This window comes from Aphelocoma coerulescens, chromosome 3, assembly GCF_041296385.1.
Source record: "Aphelocoma coerulescens isolate FSJ_1873_10779 chromosome 3, UR_Acoe_1.0, whole genome shotgun sequence".
Taxonomy (NCBI): domain Eukaryota; kingdom Metazoa; phylum Chordata; class Aves; order Passeriformes; family Corvidae; genus Aphelocoma; species Aphelocoma coerulescens.
This window is the reverse complement of record NC_091016.1, coordinates 45,477,135-45,492,272: the sequence shown is the minus strand read 5'-3', so window position 1 is coordinate 45,492,272 and position 15,138 is coordinate 45,477,135. Positions and strand designations below refer to the sequence as shown.

The window sequence follows — 15,138 nt, the reverse complement described above, 5'->3', positions numbered from 1 at the left end:
ATCCTCTCTAAATACAGAAATTATTTAAGTTCTTACTACATTGAGATAAGCTTTATGCAAGTAGCTATAATATTGTACAATAATAATATGTAGGCACTGCATTCAACTTTTCTAGGATCCAGAGGACACTGACATCTTCAAATGACCCAGTCTGACTGCTTGTTCTCATCCATAGGATAACAAATACACATCCGAAACACCAGGGGGGGAAAAAAGAAGAGAGAAGCAAAATTATTTTTTTACTTCCCCTAAGAAGTAGCTTCCAGCCTAGCCTAAGGCACCTCTGGTAATATACTACACCTTTGGGCTTCACAGATTAGGAAAGCATGAACAAGTACAAAATAACATTTTATGACCACAAAAGAAGAATTCACTTTCTACTGAAAATACAGAGGTTCTTTTATTTTAAGTTAAACTCAGTTCTACAGTGATCTGGACACAACCATAGAGGCTACATACTTAAAATACCAGCTGTTCCACATATTCAGTGGGAACGTGCCTTGAGGCTCACCAGTAACTTATGTAACCAAAACTCTCAGCAGATAGACAATATTTTTCATTTCTAAAGCTGTGAACAAGCAAAAGCTCACTAATCACAAATCAAGGAAGCAGATAAGCACATGTTGTCACCCTTGCTTTACCCACAGGGAGTGCAATGAACACTGCTTTATGCTAAGTGGGTCATCTGCTGCTGGGGTTGGGCATGCAGGACGTGGGGTGCCATCCCACGTGGGTGTCTGGGCAGGGGTACCTGCAGAATACAGCAGCCCTCTGCTCCTCCTCTGCACGCTGCCACCAGAGATGGAAAGGTAGGTGCTATGGCATTGTGACAGGTGCTATGTAAGGAAGATGCACAGAGCTCTGCAAAGAGTGTAAGTGACCAAGGCCACTCTCTTGTTCCCTAAACTTGGTCAAGATTTTTTTATACCTTCCACTCCATTTCACCTCTAAGGCCCTTTCTCCTGCCGTGCTGAGCTGTATGGCACCAAGCCCTGGGTCCCAATCACTGCCAGGAGAACTCACAGCAATACTAATCAGGATGATAGTCATGATTAATAATAAACAGTTCTTTCATATGTGACATCTTGAACAACAAAAGAAAAAAAGAGCTACCAAAGCAATCAAAAACCCCAGCCAAGACTGGAACCTAAAGATAGCAAACCACAAAAGTTTTAAAAAAACTTTTGTACTTACTGCATATATAATGGCCTCTTCCAGAATTGTGATGTGCCGAACATATAACAGGGTCCAGTGGCTTGGGTGGAGTGGGAGTGGGTAAAAAACAAACTGCAAAAGCAGCAGAAACAGATTTAAAGGTCACCAAGCTCATTCACTTTGGAAAACAAGTGAACACTGCGATACTGTGAACAACACTGTGCCTACTGTCTGTTACACCACTCCCCATGACTGCTATCCTACTCCTTTTTCACTGTCATTGCAATATATTTATCAGTGGAGAGCTGTGAAACATCAGATATCAGAGGAAAAAATGCAGAGCAGCAAAGGAAATAGCTTTGCCTGCGTGTGCATGGTGGAAGGAAGCTGTGCAGGTACTTGCACTTCATGGAGACCATGACTTGCTGCTGGCTCCATGTAACATCAGCCTGAGAATGTATGAAGAACTGGGTAATTTTTCCTACCCTAATAAAATAGATTTAAAATGGAAGCTGTGTGTCAAATTTTCCATTTACTTGTCTAATAAAAACTATTGTTTCCTTTTATGTTCCCCCCACTTGCTTTCCTCCTGCGCTGGTTTTGACTGGGATAGAGTTGATTTTCTTCCCAGTAGCTGGTAAGAGGCTGTGGTTTGGATCTGTGCTGGAAACAGTGCTGATAACACAGGGATGTTTTGGTTATTGCTGAGCACAACTTATGGAGTCAAGGCCTTTTCTGCCTCTCATCCTGCACCCCACCAGGGAGGGGGCTGGGTGTGCACAGGGAGCTGGGAAGGGACACAGTCAGGAGAGCTGACCCCAGCTGACCACAGGGATGTCCCATATCATATGGCATCATGCTCCACATCTAAAGCTGGGAGAAGAAGGAGCAAGAGGTGACATTCAGAGTGATGGTGTTTGTCTTCCCTAGGACTGTTACATGGGATGGAGCCCTGCTCTCCTAAGGATGGCTGCCCACCTGCCCGCCCGTGAGAGTGGTGAATAAATGCCTTGTTTTGCTTTGCTTGCATGTGTAACTTTACCTGTTAAACTGTCTTTATCTCAGCCCACGAGTTTTCTCACTTTCACCCTTCTGAATCTATCCCCCACCTCCCAAAACTCCACTTCTGCTTTTCTGGGTGACATTCTATTCTGTGTTTGAAGTTTTAAGTGCAGCAACTGGAGTGAAACCGCAGGTCATACTGGCAGAGAGAGAGAGCAGTGTGTGTGCACGGTGTGTCAGTGTGCATGTCAGTGTGTATACATGGTGTACATGCTGTGTGTACAGTTTGTTTTTCTCTAAAATATGTTTGCTCATTAAATAAAATATTGAGGCTTTTATAATTACTGGATACTGAGGTCTTCTAGATCAAGTGGATGGGAAACCTCAATTTTTGTCCTGCTATTTAATGATTTCATAGCATTTTCACAGCTTTGTCTCTTATTGTCCTTTCATTGCCAGTGTCTCTGTCACTGCCTTCTTAACTACTTGGTCTTCTTCTGCTTTTTATTTCACGTCTGCACCTCTCTTTTTTACCTGGTTTTAATGACACAGGAATCCTTAAAATCACTTGCAAAGGTCAAAGCTTTGCACCCTCAAGAGTAGGATGAATTCAAGGCAAAGCTATTGTGAGCTGTTCTTACTTCAATAACCAGTTAGTTTCCTAGGAAGAGAAGGAAAGTGCCAGTGATTCAGTTATCTGTCTCACAAGCTGCAAGATAATAAAAAGACCTTGAATTTTCTTACTTTTACTCATACCTTCCTTGTTGTTACTCCATTTATCATTGCAGACCAGTTTAAATTAGCAAGACACCACTCATATCATGGGAGCAATCCAGCTCTGGAAATAACAGCTACAGTGCTCTGCAACGTTTCTGTGACTTTCAAACGAAAACAGGTGAAAATCTGTCTCTAGGTATTGAATCAGGGGGATGGGGAGCAAAAGAATTCGTTTGTTAGGAACAATGCATCTAGCTTGGTCAGCATACCAGAGCAGGAAGAAGAAGATAAGAGACTGCTGATAAAACCAGGGGGAGTCTCAGACAGGCATCCTGCTTCATCCCAAAACTAGCTCAAACCAGTCCCAAAGCTTAAACCCAGGCCAAAGGTATAAAAGAGCATGCGCAGGAGAGAAAGGTGAAAAGTTCAGACGAGGAAGACTCTCCCTGACTTCGTCACAAGACCCCCGAGAGACCCCTACCACAACCACCAGACAACACTGCGCAAGCGCAATGCGGATGTAAATGACTTTTGAGTTCATTATAATACGAAGCGAGGCTGGGCGGGGCTAGGTGATGAATATGTATGAGTTTGTTAGGAAACTTAATGAATATGGAACTTGTAACCCGATAAGTACCGAGCTGAAAACAGCTGTAGGCACGCATGATTTTGGAGGAGCTATCCCCCATGCGTCCCAGCGCTGGAATAAAACATACCTACTTTACTACTTTTCTAGTAGTGGAGTCCTTTCCTGCCTTTCATTTGGCGAGCCAGCCAGGAGAGACTCTGCCCGGCTGCAGGATCGGCTGAGGAGCGGACATCCTAGGCGCGCCCCAGGGCTTTCCTGGAGGATCTCCTCCCCTCAGCTCGCTCACTGCAGCGGACAGACAACGACCTGCTAAAGCTGCGGACAAACGGTATGTTTTGCATTTAAGGTGCCTGTAAGTCGTACGCGTGGCCAGGGCTGCTGGTAAGCCGTGAGGAGACGTCCCACGCGCAGCGTAGTCCCTGTGAGGGTAAAGGTGGGGCCGGCAAGGGGGAATCGCCGACCGATAGAGCGGCCGCTAGCAATCCTGGGGGCGGATTGGGTGATTCCAAGGGGGGGTCCCGGTGGAACTTGTTACTGTGTTAGAAAAATACAAGCGGGACCCTGAAACTATTACAAGCGAGTGTTACGAACATTTTGCTACTAGTAGCTGGTTTGAATGTTGTTTATATGTTTGTGCAGACATTGGTTGTTGTCGGATTGCTTTTATGGGTGTGGATGTATATTCGGTCGTGCAGATGTATATTCGGTCGTGCAGATGTGTATCAGGTCGCTTATTCGTTTGTAAAACAGGAAGCTTGCGTGTTGCCGTGTGATATTTGAGAGTGTGATATTGAGACATTTGTTTGGAAGAGTGCTTGTTCGTTGAATTTGGAATCTTGACTGGAAGAACCTCTGCAGGAATATTAGTGGCCTTTGATTGAGAACAACCAGCAGCAGAGAATTTAAAGTTTGAAAGAGTACAAGAAATAGCTTGCTCTTGTGGATGTATCAGAACCTTTTTCAACGGGAGGACAGCAAGTTGCATGGATAGTAATGCAGTGTAAAGTTTGTATTTTGAGCCTGAGATTTTAAAGATTGTGTGTGGGAAGTCGCATTTGGTGCCTGAGGTTTGGGAGGTTCGGGAAGAAAATTGGGAAAGAATTGTGAGAAAGTGTGAAGAAAGATTTGGGTGGAAACGAGATAACGCTAGGGGACAAAACTCTCTCCATTCATGTGTCCTATCTGCTCGAGTGATAGAGAGGACTCCCTGCTTGGTGTGTGGGTGTAAGTTCAGTGTAGATCTTGTGGAAGTCGGAGAAAGGAAAAAAAAAAAAAAAACAAAAAAAAAAAAAAAAAAAAAAAAAAAAAAAAAAAAAGGGAGATTTCAAGCAGCCTTGGCAAAAGGCATAGGATACAGGTGACCCGAAGGGGGTGGCACAGTATTTGAGTAAGCTCAAATAGGATGGGAACCAGACAAAGTAAGGAAATCCCCAGAGCAAGCCCGCTCGGCTGTATTCTAGCCCATTGGAAGGAGATAGTAGGAGCTGGAGGCACAGAAAATAAAAAAACCCTTATAAAATATTGTACCCAGTGGTGGCCACTGTATAAATTAGAAAATAAAGCTAAATGGCCATCTAACGGAACTTTAGATTATAATACTTTGCTTCAGCTAATGCTGTTTCTGAGGCGGGAAGGTAAATGGGAAGAAGTTTCCTACGCTGATGCATTTTTCTCTCTCCGAAAACACCCTGAATGGCAGAGAGACTGTGGAATCAAACCCCCCAGTGATCCTATGGTGTTAGCTCTGGAAAAAGAAAATAAAAAGGGCCAAAGAAGAATTAAGCGCTGCTGCTCGTCGTGCAGCATAGGTCAGAGATGCATAAGGTCAGACAAAGTCTATCAAACAGCAGCTCAGGGACAAGATGATGATGAATTAACCGATTTGCTTAAGCCTCCCCTTAGGAGACAGGAAGAGGATGCGGACTCGGAAGGAACACCAGCGCCAACCCCCTCTCCCCCGGGCAGTCCTGTCTCGTCCCGAACCAGGAAACAGGTACTGATGGCACCCCTGAGAGAGGCGGTGGCACCTGATGGGGATACAATGTTGATTAGAGTACCTTTCTCTACCGCTGACCTAGATGCATGGTATAATATTGCCAAAAATTACCGAAATGATCCAGCAAGTACTGCTGAGCGCTTGCGACTTATAATTAAACAGCATAATCCAGATTGGGCTGATATACAATTGTTATTAAGTGGACTAACAGAGACAGAAAGACAGTTAGTTTTGAAAACAGCTCGAGACTTGGCAGAGGACTATTACAAAACGCAACAATTAGATGTAAAAGATTACTTCCCACTCCAGGAACCACACTGGAATCCGAATAGAACAGCTGAATTAAAGAAATTAAAAGGTTATCAAGAATGGATAGCAAAAGGGGTGGAAAGGGCTATTCCCAAGACCCTAAACTGGTCAGCTTTGTACGCAATAAGACAGGGTCCTTCCGAGTCACCATCCGAATTCCTGGATCGTCTGAGGGATGCAATGCGCCGTAACACATCGCTGGATCCTGGGACCGAGGTAGGGGTACAACAGCTAGTATCTTTGTTTATAGGGCAATCCACAGGAGATATCAGACGTAAATTACAGAAACTTCAGGGGCCAGAAGGGAGGAATTTAGAAACTCTCTTAGATGCAGCTTGGAGGGTATTCAGTAATCGAGAAGAAAGCTACAAGCAAGGGATGAGGAGATTAGTAGCAGTGGTAGAAGAAGGGAATAGAGGAAAACTTAGACAAGGACCCCCCAGACGAGGACCTCCCAGACAGGGCCCACCCCGGCTAGGTAGAGACCAATGCGCGATTTGTGGAAGGTCTGGCCATTGGAAAAATGAGTGCCCAGAAAGAAGACAAGAAGACCGCCAGAACAGAGGAAACCGAGGAAGGGGGAGGGTGGTTGCACATGTGAAAGAAGACTGAAGAGGACCGGGGGATTCCACCCTAGCAGATCCACTGGTTATAATGAAGCTAGGGGACAAGGAAAAAGAAATAGAATTTTTAGTGGATACGGGGGCAGCATATTCAGTTTTAAATAAAGCTTTGATGCCTGTGGAGAATGACTATATTGTGGTACACGGAGCAACTGGCCAATCTGAAAAAGCTTATTTTTGTAAGCCATTGAAATATAAAATTAGGAAACAATGGGGTATTCACAAGTTTCTATATTTACCCAATTCTCCAAAAGCACTCTTGGGAAGAGACTTATTAGAACAATTACAAGCAACCATTATTTTTAGGAATGGGAAAGTTATTCTGGAGGTAAATGACCAACAGTACATAGAGATACTGAGCCTAATACTAACAACCAAAGGCCCTGTGGAGGAAATCAGGGAAGAGATAATAAGCCAGGTGTTCCCAGGAGTCTGGGCCACAGATGTACCTGGGAGAGCCAAAAATGCAACCCCAATACAGATCAAACTCAAAGAAGGGAAACAACCAGTTAGAATTAAACAGTATCCCCTTAAAAGGGAAGACAGGGAAGGAATTGGCCCAATAATTGAAAAATTCTTACAGTTGGGATTGTTAAAAGAGTGCCAATCTGATTTTAATACTCCTATCCTGCCTGTCCGTAAACCCGATGGATCTTACCGGGTGGTCCAGGATTTACGGGCTGTTAATAAGATAACTGAGGATCTCTATCCTGTGGTGGCAAACCCTTACACTCTGTTAACATGCTTAACACCAGAACTAACCTGGTTTACTGTTTTAGATCTAAAGGATGCCTTCTTTTGCCTCCCTCTCCATGAAGCCAGCCAGAAAATTTTTGCATTCGAATGGGAAAGCCCTAAGAGTGGGCGCAAAACCCAGCTCACATGGACGGTGTTGCCTCAGGGATTTAAGAACAGTCCCACCTTGTTTGGAGAACAGCTCGCAAAAGACATAGAGTCCTGGGAAGCCCCACCAGGAGAAGGGAAGCTATTGCAGTACGTGGATGATCTCCTAATAGCTACCCGAACAGAGGAAGCTTGCACAGCCTGGACGGTAAGCCTCTTAAACTTCTTGGGACTCCAAGGGTACAGGGTATCCAAGAAAAAGGCTCAGGTGGTGAAACGGAAAGTGATCTATCTAGGCTATGAAGTCAGTGCTGGGCAACGAACTTTGGGGCAAGATCGCAAAGAAGCGATATGCCAAACCCCAAAGCCCCAGACAGCGAAAGAGTTACGGACTTTTCTGGGGATGACGGGGTGGTGCAGATTGTGGATTTACAATTACGGACTGCTCGTGAAACCATTATATGAACTCATTACAAAGGAAAGCAGAGATCTCCAGTGGACAAAGGAGGCCACGCGGGCCTTCAGCCAGCTAAAGAATGCCCTCATGTCAGCTCCAGCTCTAGGACTCCCAGACGTGAGTAAGCCATTCTTTCTATTTTCCCATGAGAAGCAAGGGATCGCCCTGGGAATACTAGCACAGGACCTGGGCCCATACCGACGGGCAGTTGCTTATTTCTCTAAGCAGCTAGATGCAGCAGCCAAAGGATGGCCTGGGTGCCTCAGAGCTGTTGCAGCAGTCGTGCTAAACATCCAAGAAGCACGCAAGTTCACCTTGGGTCAGAGAATGACTGTACTGGTATCCCACACGGTGTCTGCGGTGCTGGAAGTGAAAGGTGGGCACTGGCTCTCCCCACAAAGGTTCCTGAAATATCAAGCCATCATGGTGGAACAAGATGATGTAGAAATAGTGGTAACTAACATTGTCAATCCAGCTTCCTTTCTCAGTGGAAATCAAGGGGAACCGGTACGCCATGATTGCCTGGAGACCATCGAAGCCACCTACTCCAGCCGCCCGGATCTGAAGGATACCCCTTTAGACAACGCAGAGACCTGGTTTACTGATGGGAGCAGCTACATCATCAGTGGAAAGCGACATGCTGGGTATGCAGTTACCACCTGCCAGGAGGTGATAGAATCCGGACCCCTGCCAACAAACACCTCTGCACAAAAGGCTGAAATAATCGCCCTAACTCGTGCCTTAGAGATGGCAAAAGGAAAGAAAATAAACATCTATACAGACTCAAGGTATGCATTTGGAGTTGTACACGCACACGGGGCCATTTGGAAAGAAAGAGGACTGTTAAATTCACATGGAAAGAACATCAAACATGCAGAAGAAATAATGCGGCTGTTGGAAGCAGTCCAGCTACCTGAGAAAGTAGCAATCATGCACATAAGGGCACATCAAAAGGTGAGCTCAGAATTAGAAGAAGGAAATGAACTGGCGGACAGAGAGGCAAAAGAAGCAGCAAAAGGTGAAGTAACAACAACTGGGGCCTTGATCCCAGATGGACAACTTTCCCTAGAGGGTAAGCCAACATATAATAAAAAAGACAAGAAATTGATTAAAGATGAAAAGGGAACATTTAACCAAGAGGGATGGGCTATCACTGCAGGGGAAAAAGTAGTTGTTCCCTCTCATTTGCTATGGGCCGTAGTTAGAGAGGAACACCAGAAAACACACTGGGGAACAAATGCCTTATATAATTACTTAATTGAGAAAATTATCGCCAGAAACTTATACGAAACTGTTATGCAAGTAACTCGACAGTGCAACCTTTGCCTCCAGACTAATCCCAAAAATACCCCTAAACCAAAATTAGGCCAAATTGGGAGAGGCCGTGGGCCAGGACAGCAGTGGCAGATTGATTTCACAGAACTTCCAAGAAAAGGGGGGTATCGATATTTGTTAGTGCTAACAGATACTTTTTCAGGATGGCCAGAAGCTTTTCCTACTAGGACCGCTAAGGCTCGAGAAGTAACAAAGGTGTTACTACAAGAAATAATACCGCGCTTCGGAGTTCCAGCCACAATGTCATCAGATAGGGGACCACATTTTATTTCAAGGGTGGTACAACAAACTAGCCGACATTTAGGCATAGACTGGGAACTCCACACTCCATATCATCCCCAGTCGAGTGGCCAAGTAGAGAAAATGAACCATATGATTAAGCAGCAAATTGTGAGATTAGGGCAAGAAGCTAACCTACCCTGGCCCCAATCTCTCCCACTTGCATTGTTACGAATTCGGACCAAGCCCAGGATTAAGGAGAAGCTAAGTCCCTTTGAAATACTTTATGGGAGACCATATGGGGTACAGAAAGGAATATCTACCCAAACAGGGGAAGAAACGCTAACCACCTACATGATTGCTTTAGATAAACAGCTTAGAGAAATTGGAAAACATGTGGCTGGAACTCGAAGTCGAGGCCTAGACGGTCCTGTACATGGCATTCAGCCTGGAGATTATGTATATGTTAAGTCTCTTACAGAAAAGACTCTGGAACCACAGTGGAAAGGACCATTCCAGGTGCTCCTCACCACTTACACCGCGATTAAGATCAGAGAACAGAGTGCCTGGATTCACCATACCCGAGTAAAAAAGGCTCCAGAGACCCCTTGGAAAGTGACCCCTGGGGATGAATTGAAATTGAAGTTTACTCGAACAAAATGAAAATGTTAGGGTGGCACGCAAGTATAACCCGGAAAATTGTTTTTCTCACAGTTATAATTGTAACCATCAGCCAGGAAATTATTCCTAGGGGAGAAGACATATGGTCTCAAGCCTTTATGCGGGTTACTGGACTCATGAGGAAATATTCTGATTTAAAAAATTTAAACCTGTTGACTGTAGTCATACACGGAAACCAAGTGTATACAAAGCAAGAGTGGGAAAAACAAAGAACTTGGCAGCTCCAGGGGACTGTAGGAGAAAAAATCAAGATTGGATGCCGAATGATTAACGGGACTACTCACAGAAAAGCGACCCAAATCAGTGTCTCAACTACTTCTACAGACAAACACCGTGAAATCTGTAGTTACGCAAGTGAAGCAGACTGTTGGTATAATTTTACATTAGTACAGACTGTGGAAGTGGTTTGTCTTTGGGGCCAAGGCAGTAATGGACTCTCATTCAAATTCCAGATAAATGCCATGGCTAGGCCCACTATGACCTACTCTGGCAATCAGATCCGAACCCAGGTCACACCACTTAAATCTGAGCCAAAGGTTTATGAGATTGGCCCTTATGTAGTGAGGAACACAGGCCAACAATTACTGCTGTTTAACCCAGAATGGTCTCTTAAGCGTGTAGAACTACTAATGCAAATTAACATTTCTGAAATCCAACCAGCCTGCTCCCCTTTAATTCAAACATCCCTTGAAGGGTGGACAGCCTGGCTGCAGAAGCAAACCCCCCTCAAGGGCAGAATGCGGAGAGACCTGAGTGGCATGCTAGGAACAGGGCTGGGAGTTATAAATGGAATTGATTCAGAGATACTGATGAATAAACTGGCCACGGCAACCAGTGACCTGACCAAATTAAAACAGCCCCTACAATCTTCCCTATTAGCATTAGGAAACAGCCAGTGGCAAGTCTCAAAAATACTCCCAGACCTTGCAAAAATCAGCAACCTGGATCACGAACTGATATTAAACACACTTGGCACAGCTCAGGACAATGTCTCATTAGCCTTTAGCTGCATACAAGCTCAATTATGGATGCAGTCCACAGCTTCCTTAATCATAAGAGAGGGTAATGAAGGTGTATTTCCTATTGAGATCCGAGAGGCTGTTTGGAACAATGCTACTAAATTAGAAAGAAAGCTCCAATCCTGGTGGACCTTGGTAAATTTCACCTATGACCCAATGACTAACATAGCTACTGCCTTTGTGCTTACGATACGGAATGCCACAGTTTATGTAATTCATCCTATTGTCGCATTGGGATTAAACCATAAAGGGACAGTTTTCTACCCCTCTGAACATAGAGTATGGGCTCGGATGGTAAGAGAAAAATGGCAAACAGTGAATTTAGAATCTTGTATTACACGGGAACAACAAGGATTTATCTGTGAAAGTAATACACTTGATGCCAGAGACATATGTCTTGATACAGAACAAGGCATATGTCACTTTGAGATCCACCCAGACACTTCACCGAAAACTGTACTCGTATATGTTGGGCAAGGCTGTGTGTGCTTAAGAACTACCTGCACTTCAATGATGATAGATGACAATGTTATAAATGTAACTGCCAGGAATCACTCTAATTTTTGTATTTGTAATTTTGCCAAGATTGTTGGGTGTGACTTTTCGTATTTAGCACCAGTCGTATCTCATCAATTAATAAGGTCTAACTATACCGTTTACCATAAATTGCTACCCACACCTATTGGGATGAACCTAACATTAGTAAAGCAATTAGTAAAGCATCAAGACCTCATGGAAATTTTGAAAGAAATCCAAAGAAACGGGGAAAAGACCTTAGTCACTGTCCATTATGACACACAAGAAATCAGCAGAATTTTGCAAAGAGTGAGACAAGACGCAAGTCATAACTGGTGGGACTCACTTTTCGGGTGGTCACCTACCGCAACTGGTATCCTAAATACGTTATGTCACCCCATAATTGTCTTATTAACCTTGGTTAGCACCTGTCTTGCGCTGTCTATCGCGTTACTTATTTGGAACTATAGAGTACTAAAAAGACTATCAGTCCTAACTACTTTGTCAAACGCACACGGGAAAACATTAAGAGATGCCTACCAAAAAATTCATTAGGAGAAGAATTTAAGTATTAGTAAAAGAATTTACTAACTCTTTAGAAAAGGGGGGACTGAATCAGGGGGATGGGGAGCAAAAGAATTCGTTTGTTAGGAACAATGCATCTAGCTTGGTCAGCATACCAGAGCAGGAAGAAGAAGATAAGAGACTGCTGATAAAACCAGGGGGAGTCTCAGACAGGCATCCTGCTTCATCCCAAAACTAGCTCAAACCAGTCCCAAAGCTTAAACCCAGGCCAAAGGTATAAAAGAGCATGCGCAGGAGAGAAAGGTGAAAAGTTCAGACGAGGAAGACTCTCCCTGACTTCGTCACAAGACCCCCGAGAGACCCCTACCACAACCACCAGACAACACTGCGCAAGCGCAATGCGGATGTAAATGACTTTTGAGTTCATTATAATACGAAGCGAGGCTGGGCGGGGCTAGGTGATGAATATGTATGAGTTTGTTAGGAAACTTAATGAATATGGAACTTGTAACCCGATAAGTACCGAGCTGAAAACAGCTGTAGGCACGCATGATTTTGGAGGAGCTATCCCCCATGCGTCCCAGCGCTGGAATAAAACATACCTACTTTACTACTTTTCTAGTAGTGGAGTCCTTTCCTGCCTTTCAGTATCATGTTTAAATTCTCCATTGCACAGCTCTCCTCTCCATCAGCACTGACATTTTAATCTTGAGTCACTTCTCTTTCTCCTTCCTGGTCCTTTTAATCATTTCAGAAGGGAGAAAGAAGTGAAGGGGAAAGAGAAGGGATTAGAGTCAAGTTTCCATACAAATTTAGCTCAGTGGAATGGGCTAGGAAATAGCAAAGGAGTTGGAAATTAACTCAGTTAGATATCAAATAGCTCCTGCCTAAATGCGACATTGTGGTTACTAGGATCCTTATAATTTTGGAATTTGTCATGTTAATGCCTTTTTTCCAAATAAAAATTCATAAGCAGCACTATGCCATGCATCCACAGAACAGCCCTTTCTAAAGGAAAATTTGTGCAGATATGTAGTATCAAGATCAAGGGGTGGATTGGATCAGCAAAAATTTGGTTTCAGTGCTTTTAAAAGCAAAGCCTAGTTTAACTTCTATCCTTCTGGCTGATTCAAAGACCAAGGCAGATCCAGTAGGAAAAAAAGTTTCAGTACTATCTTCTGCTCAAACTGAAGTATGATTTCAGATCACATGTCTATACTTACACTATATGTCTTTTTGCTGCCTAAGGACAAAAAGCTTCCTTCCACTTTTTTTATAGAATACTCGTTAATTGCAACCACAGTAAAATATTTTGTAAATTGGAGGTAGAAGGTATATGGAAGGCATGCATTTTACTCCTATTTTTGCTTTTTCCCTCAGGAAATGAAAGCAATTTGTAGAGAAGAGAAATATTTTCATTGGTGTTGCACATTCTTGAGTGGTGATTTTCAGTCCTCACTGTCTTCAGTAATAAACAAATACAGTGAGCATGACAAAGTGATATAGTTTAAAAAACAGGCACAACTACTGAAATGAAAGAGTAACAGTGGAAGCTAGCATGTCAGTGTTATTCCAATACTTGTGCAGCCCTAAATTGAGAATTCTCCTGATTCCTTGAAAGAAGAGGCTCTTCTTCCTTATAGATTTCACATGCTGCCCACTACAGAAAAGACCTGAACTTGTGTGTGTGTGTGTGTGTGTGCGCTTCCAATGGAAAAAAATGTACTTTCTTACTTTATTCTTTGTCCTCAGACATGATTACTGGATGAGGAATTGTGAGAATGTCAGAAAGATGTATGTCATTTCTCAGTACACTATCCTGCATATAGAGTAAAACAGATATTTATTTGTGAAGTCTGACTCAAGATATCTTGAAACACGAACTGAATTTGTCCACAAACAGAAGTATTAATAATACTCTAGCTGTTTTACTCTCAGCATTTATATTCTTAACAGTAGCAGTGTACACTGTTATTCTAAGGAAATAAATGATGGATGATAACATCCAAGATACATCAGTGGACTAAACTGAGTTTTACAGGTGTGCATGAGTTTAGACTTGGATGCCATACCTTAAGTACCAGACATGTTATTGAGAAAATCTTTTTGTTAAACTCATAGCAATGCTTTAGAAGAAGCACAAAAAGAAGTTATGTTACCTTGAACTGAAAATATTGATATAGCACTGCAAATAGACCAGCTATTATTCAGTTTCTTTTCTTTTTACATTTACATTTTAAAGTGTGGTCAGTTGTCTGTACATATTGCCAGTGATGATATTTTGACTCCACTGAAGTCTGTGACAACTCCCTTTGATTTCAGCAGCACTTTGACAATCTTGTTTTCATGTACACATCGAATGAAATCCAGCAGTAGTTCCTTCATTTGCCTGTTTAACATTTTTATTCTGGTTTGTGCAGAGGACCAAATTTCTTGCTATTTAATGATGCGACAATAAAAGCTAAATAATAAAAAGAATAAAGCAATTAGTGATAAGCTTAACACATGGAAATGATAACCTGTTTTGGTAGTATGAACATATCTGTAATATGGGAAATAAGGAAACTTTGTCGAAGTGTGTATGCGGGCTACTACTATGGAAAACTGCACAAATGAATGCTCCTCCAATTGCACATCCTGACTAAAGATTTCGAGTGGCAAAGCTGCTTAGATATTGCAATCATCATAAGTAATAGTCTGCACCACAGTACCTCACAGGTCATCCCAAAAAACATCACAGGCATGTACTGTCCTGTTTCAAGAAAATGTCAAAATGCTAAAACTTCAGCAGCTTTCTGAGGATCTTCAAAGCCAGCTAGGTGACTCCTGCTTATAATGTAAAATGTCTCTCACTCCTGTAAATATCTCTTCCTCAGAGTCTCTTCCTTTTCCAGGCAAGGGAAAGTACTTCACCTTTTTGTTTTCTCAGCTGTCTTTTGCCACATGATTGTCAGTACTTGTCCCCTCAAAACTTAATGAAATGGCTGAAATATTACCTAGTTGAAAGAAAGAAGAAATGTTGATAAAAATAGAAAGGCAGCACACAGAAGAGTCTGTAGTCATATATAAAACCTTGGATTATGTAGAAGAGACTGCTTGACTGCCTAGTTCACAGAAGGATGCATGGCCAGCCCCAACTGATTTGATGAGAA

At 43.0% G+C, this 15,138-nt stretch overlaps 1 protein-coding gene across 1 annotated transcript; it reads left to right on the top strand.

The window, feature by feature from the left end:
• The first annotated feature begins 10,053 nt into the window (after nucleotides 1–10,053).
• Nucleotides 10,054–12,497, top strand: LOC138108034 (uncharacterized). Its single transcript, XM_069010083.1, has one exon. It carries the CDS (start codon nucleotides 10,190–10,192, stop codon nucleotides 12,014–12,016), a length of 1,827 nt encoding a protein of 608 aa, XP_068866184.1. The 5' UTR covers nucleotides 10,054–10,189; the 3' UTR covers nucleotides 12,017–12,497.
• The last annotated feature ends 2,641 nt before the right edge of the window (nucleotides 12,498–15,138 follow it).

Excerpts from the sequence above, each read along its gene's own strand:
- LOC138108034 (XM_069010083.1), top strand. The coding sequence starts at position 10,190 with ATGATTAACGGGACTACTCACAGAAAAGCGACCCAAATCAGTGTCTCA.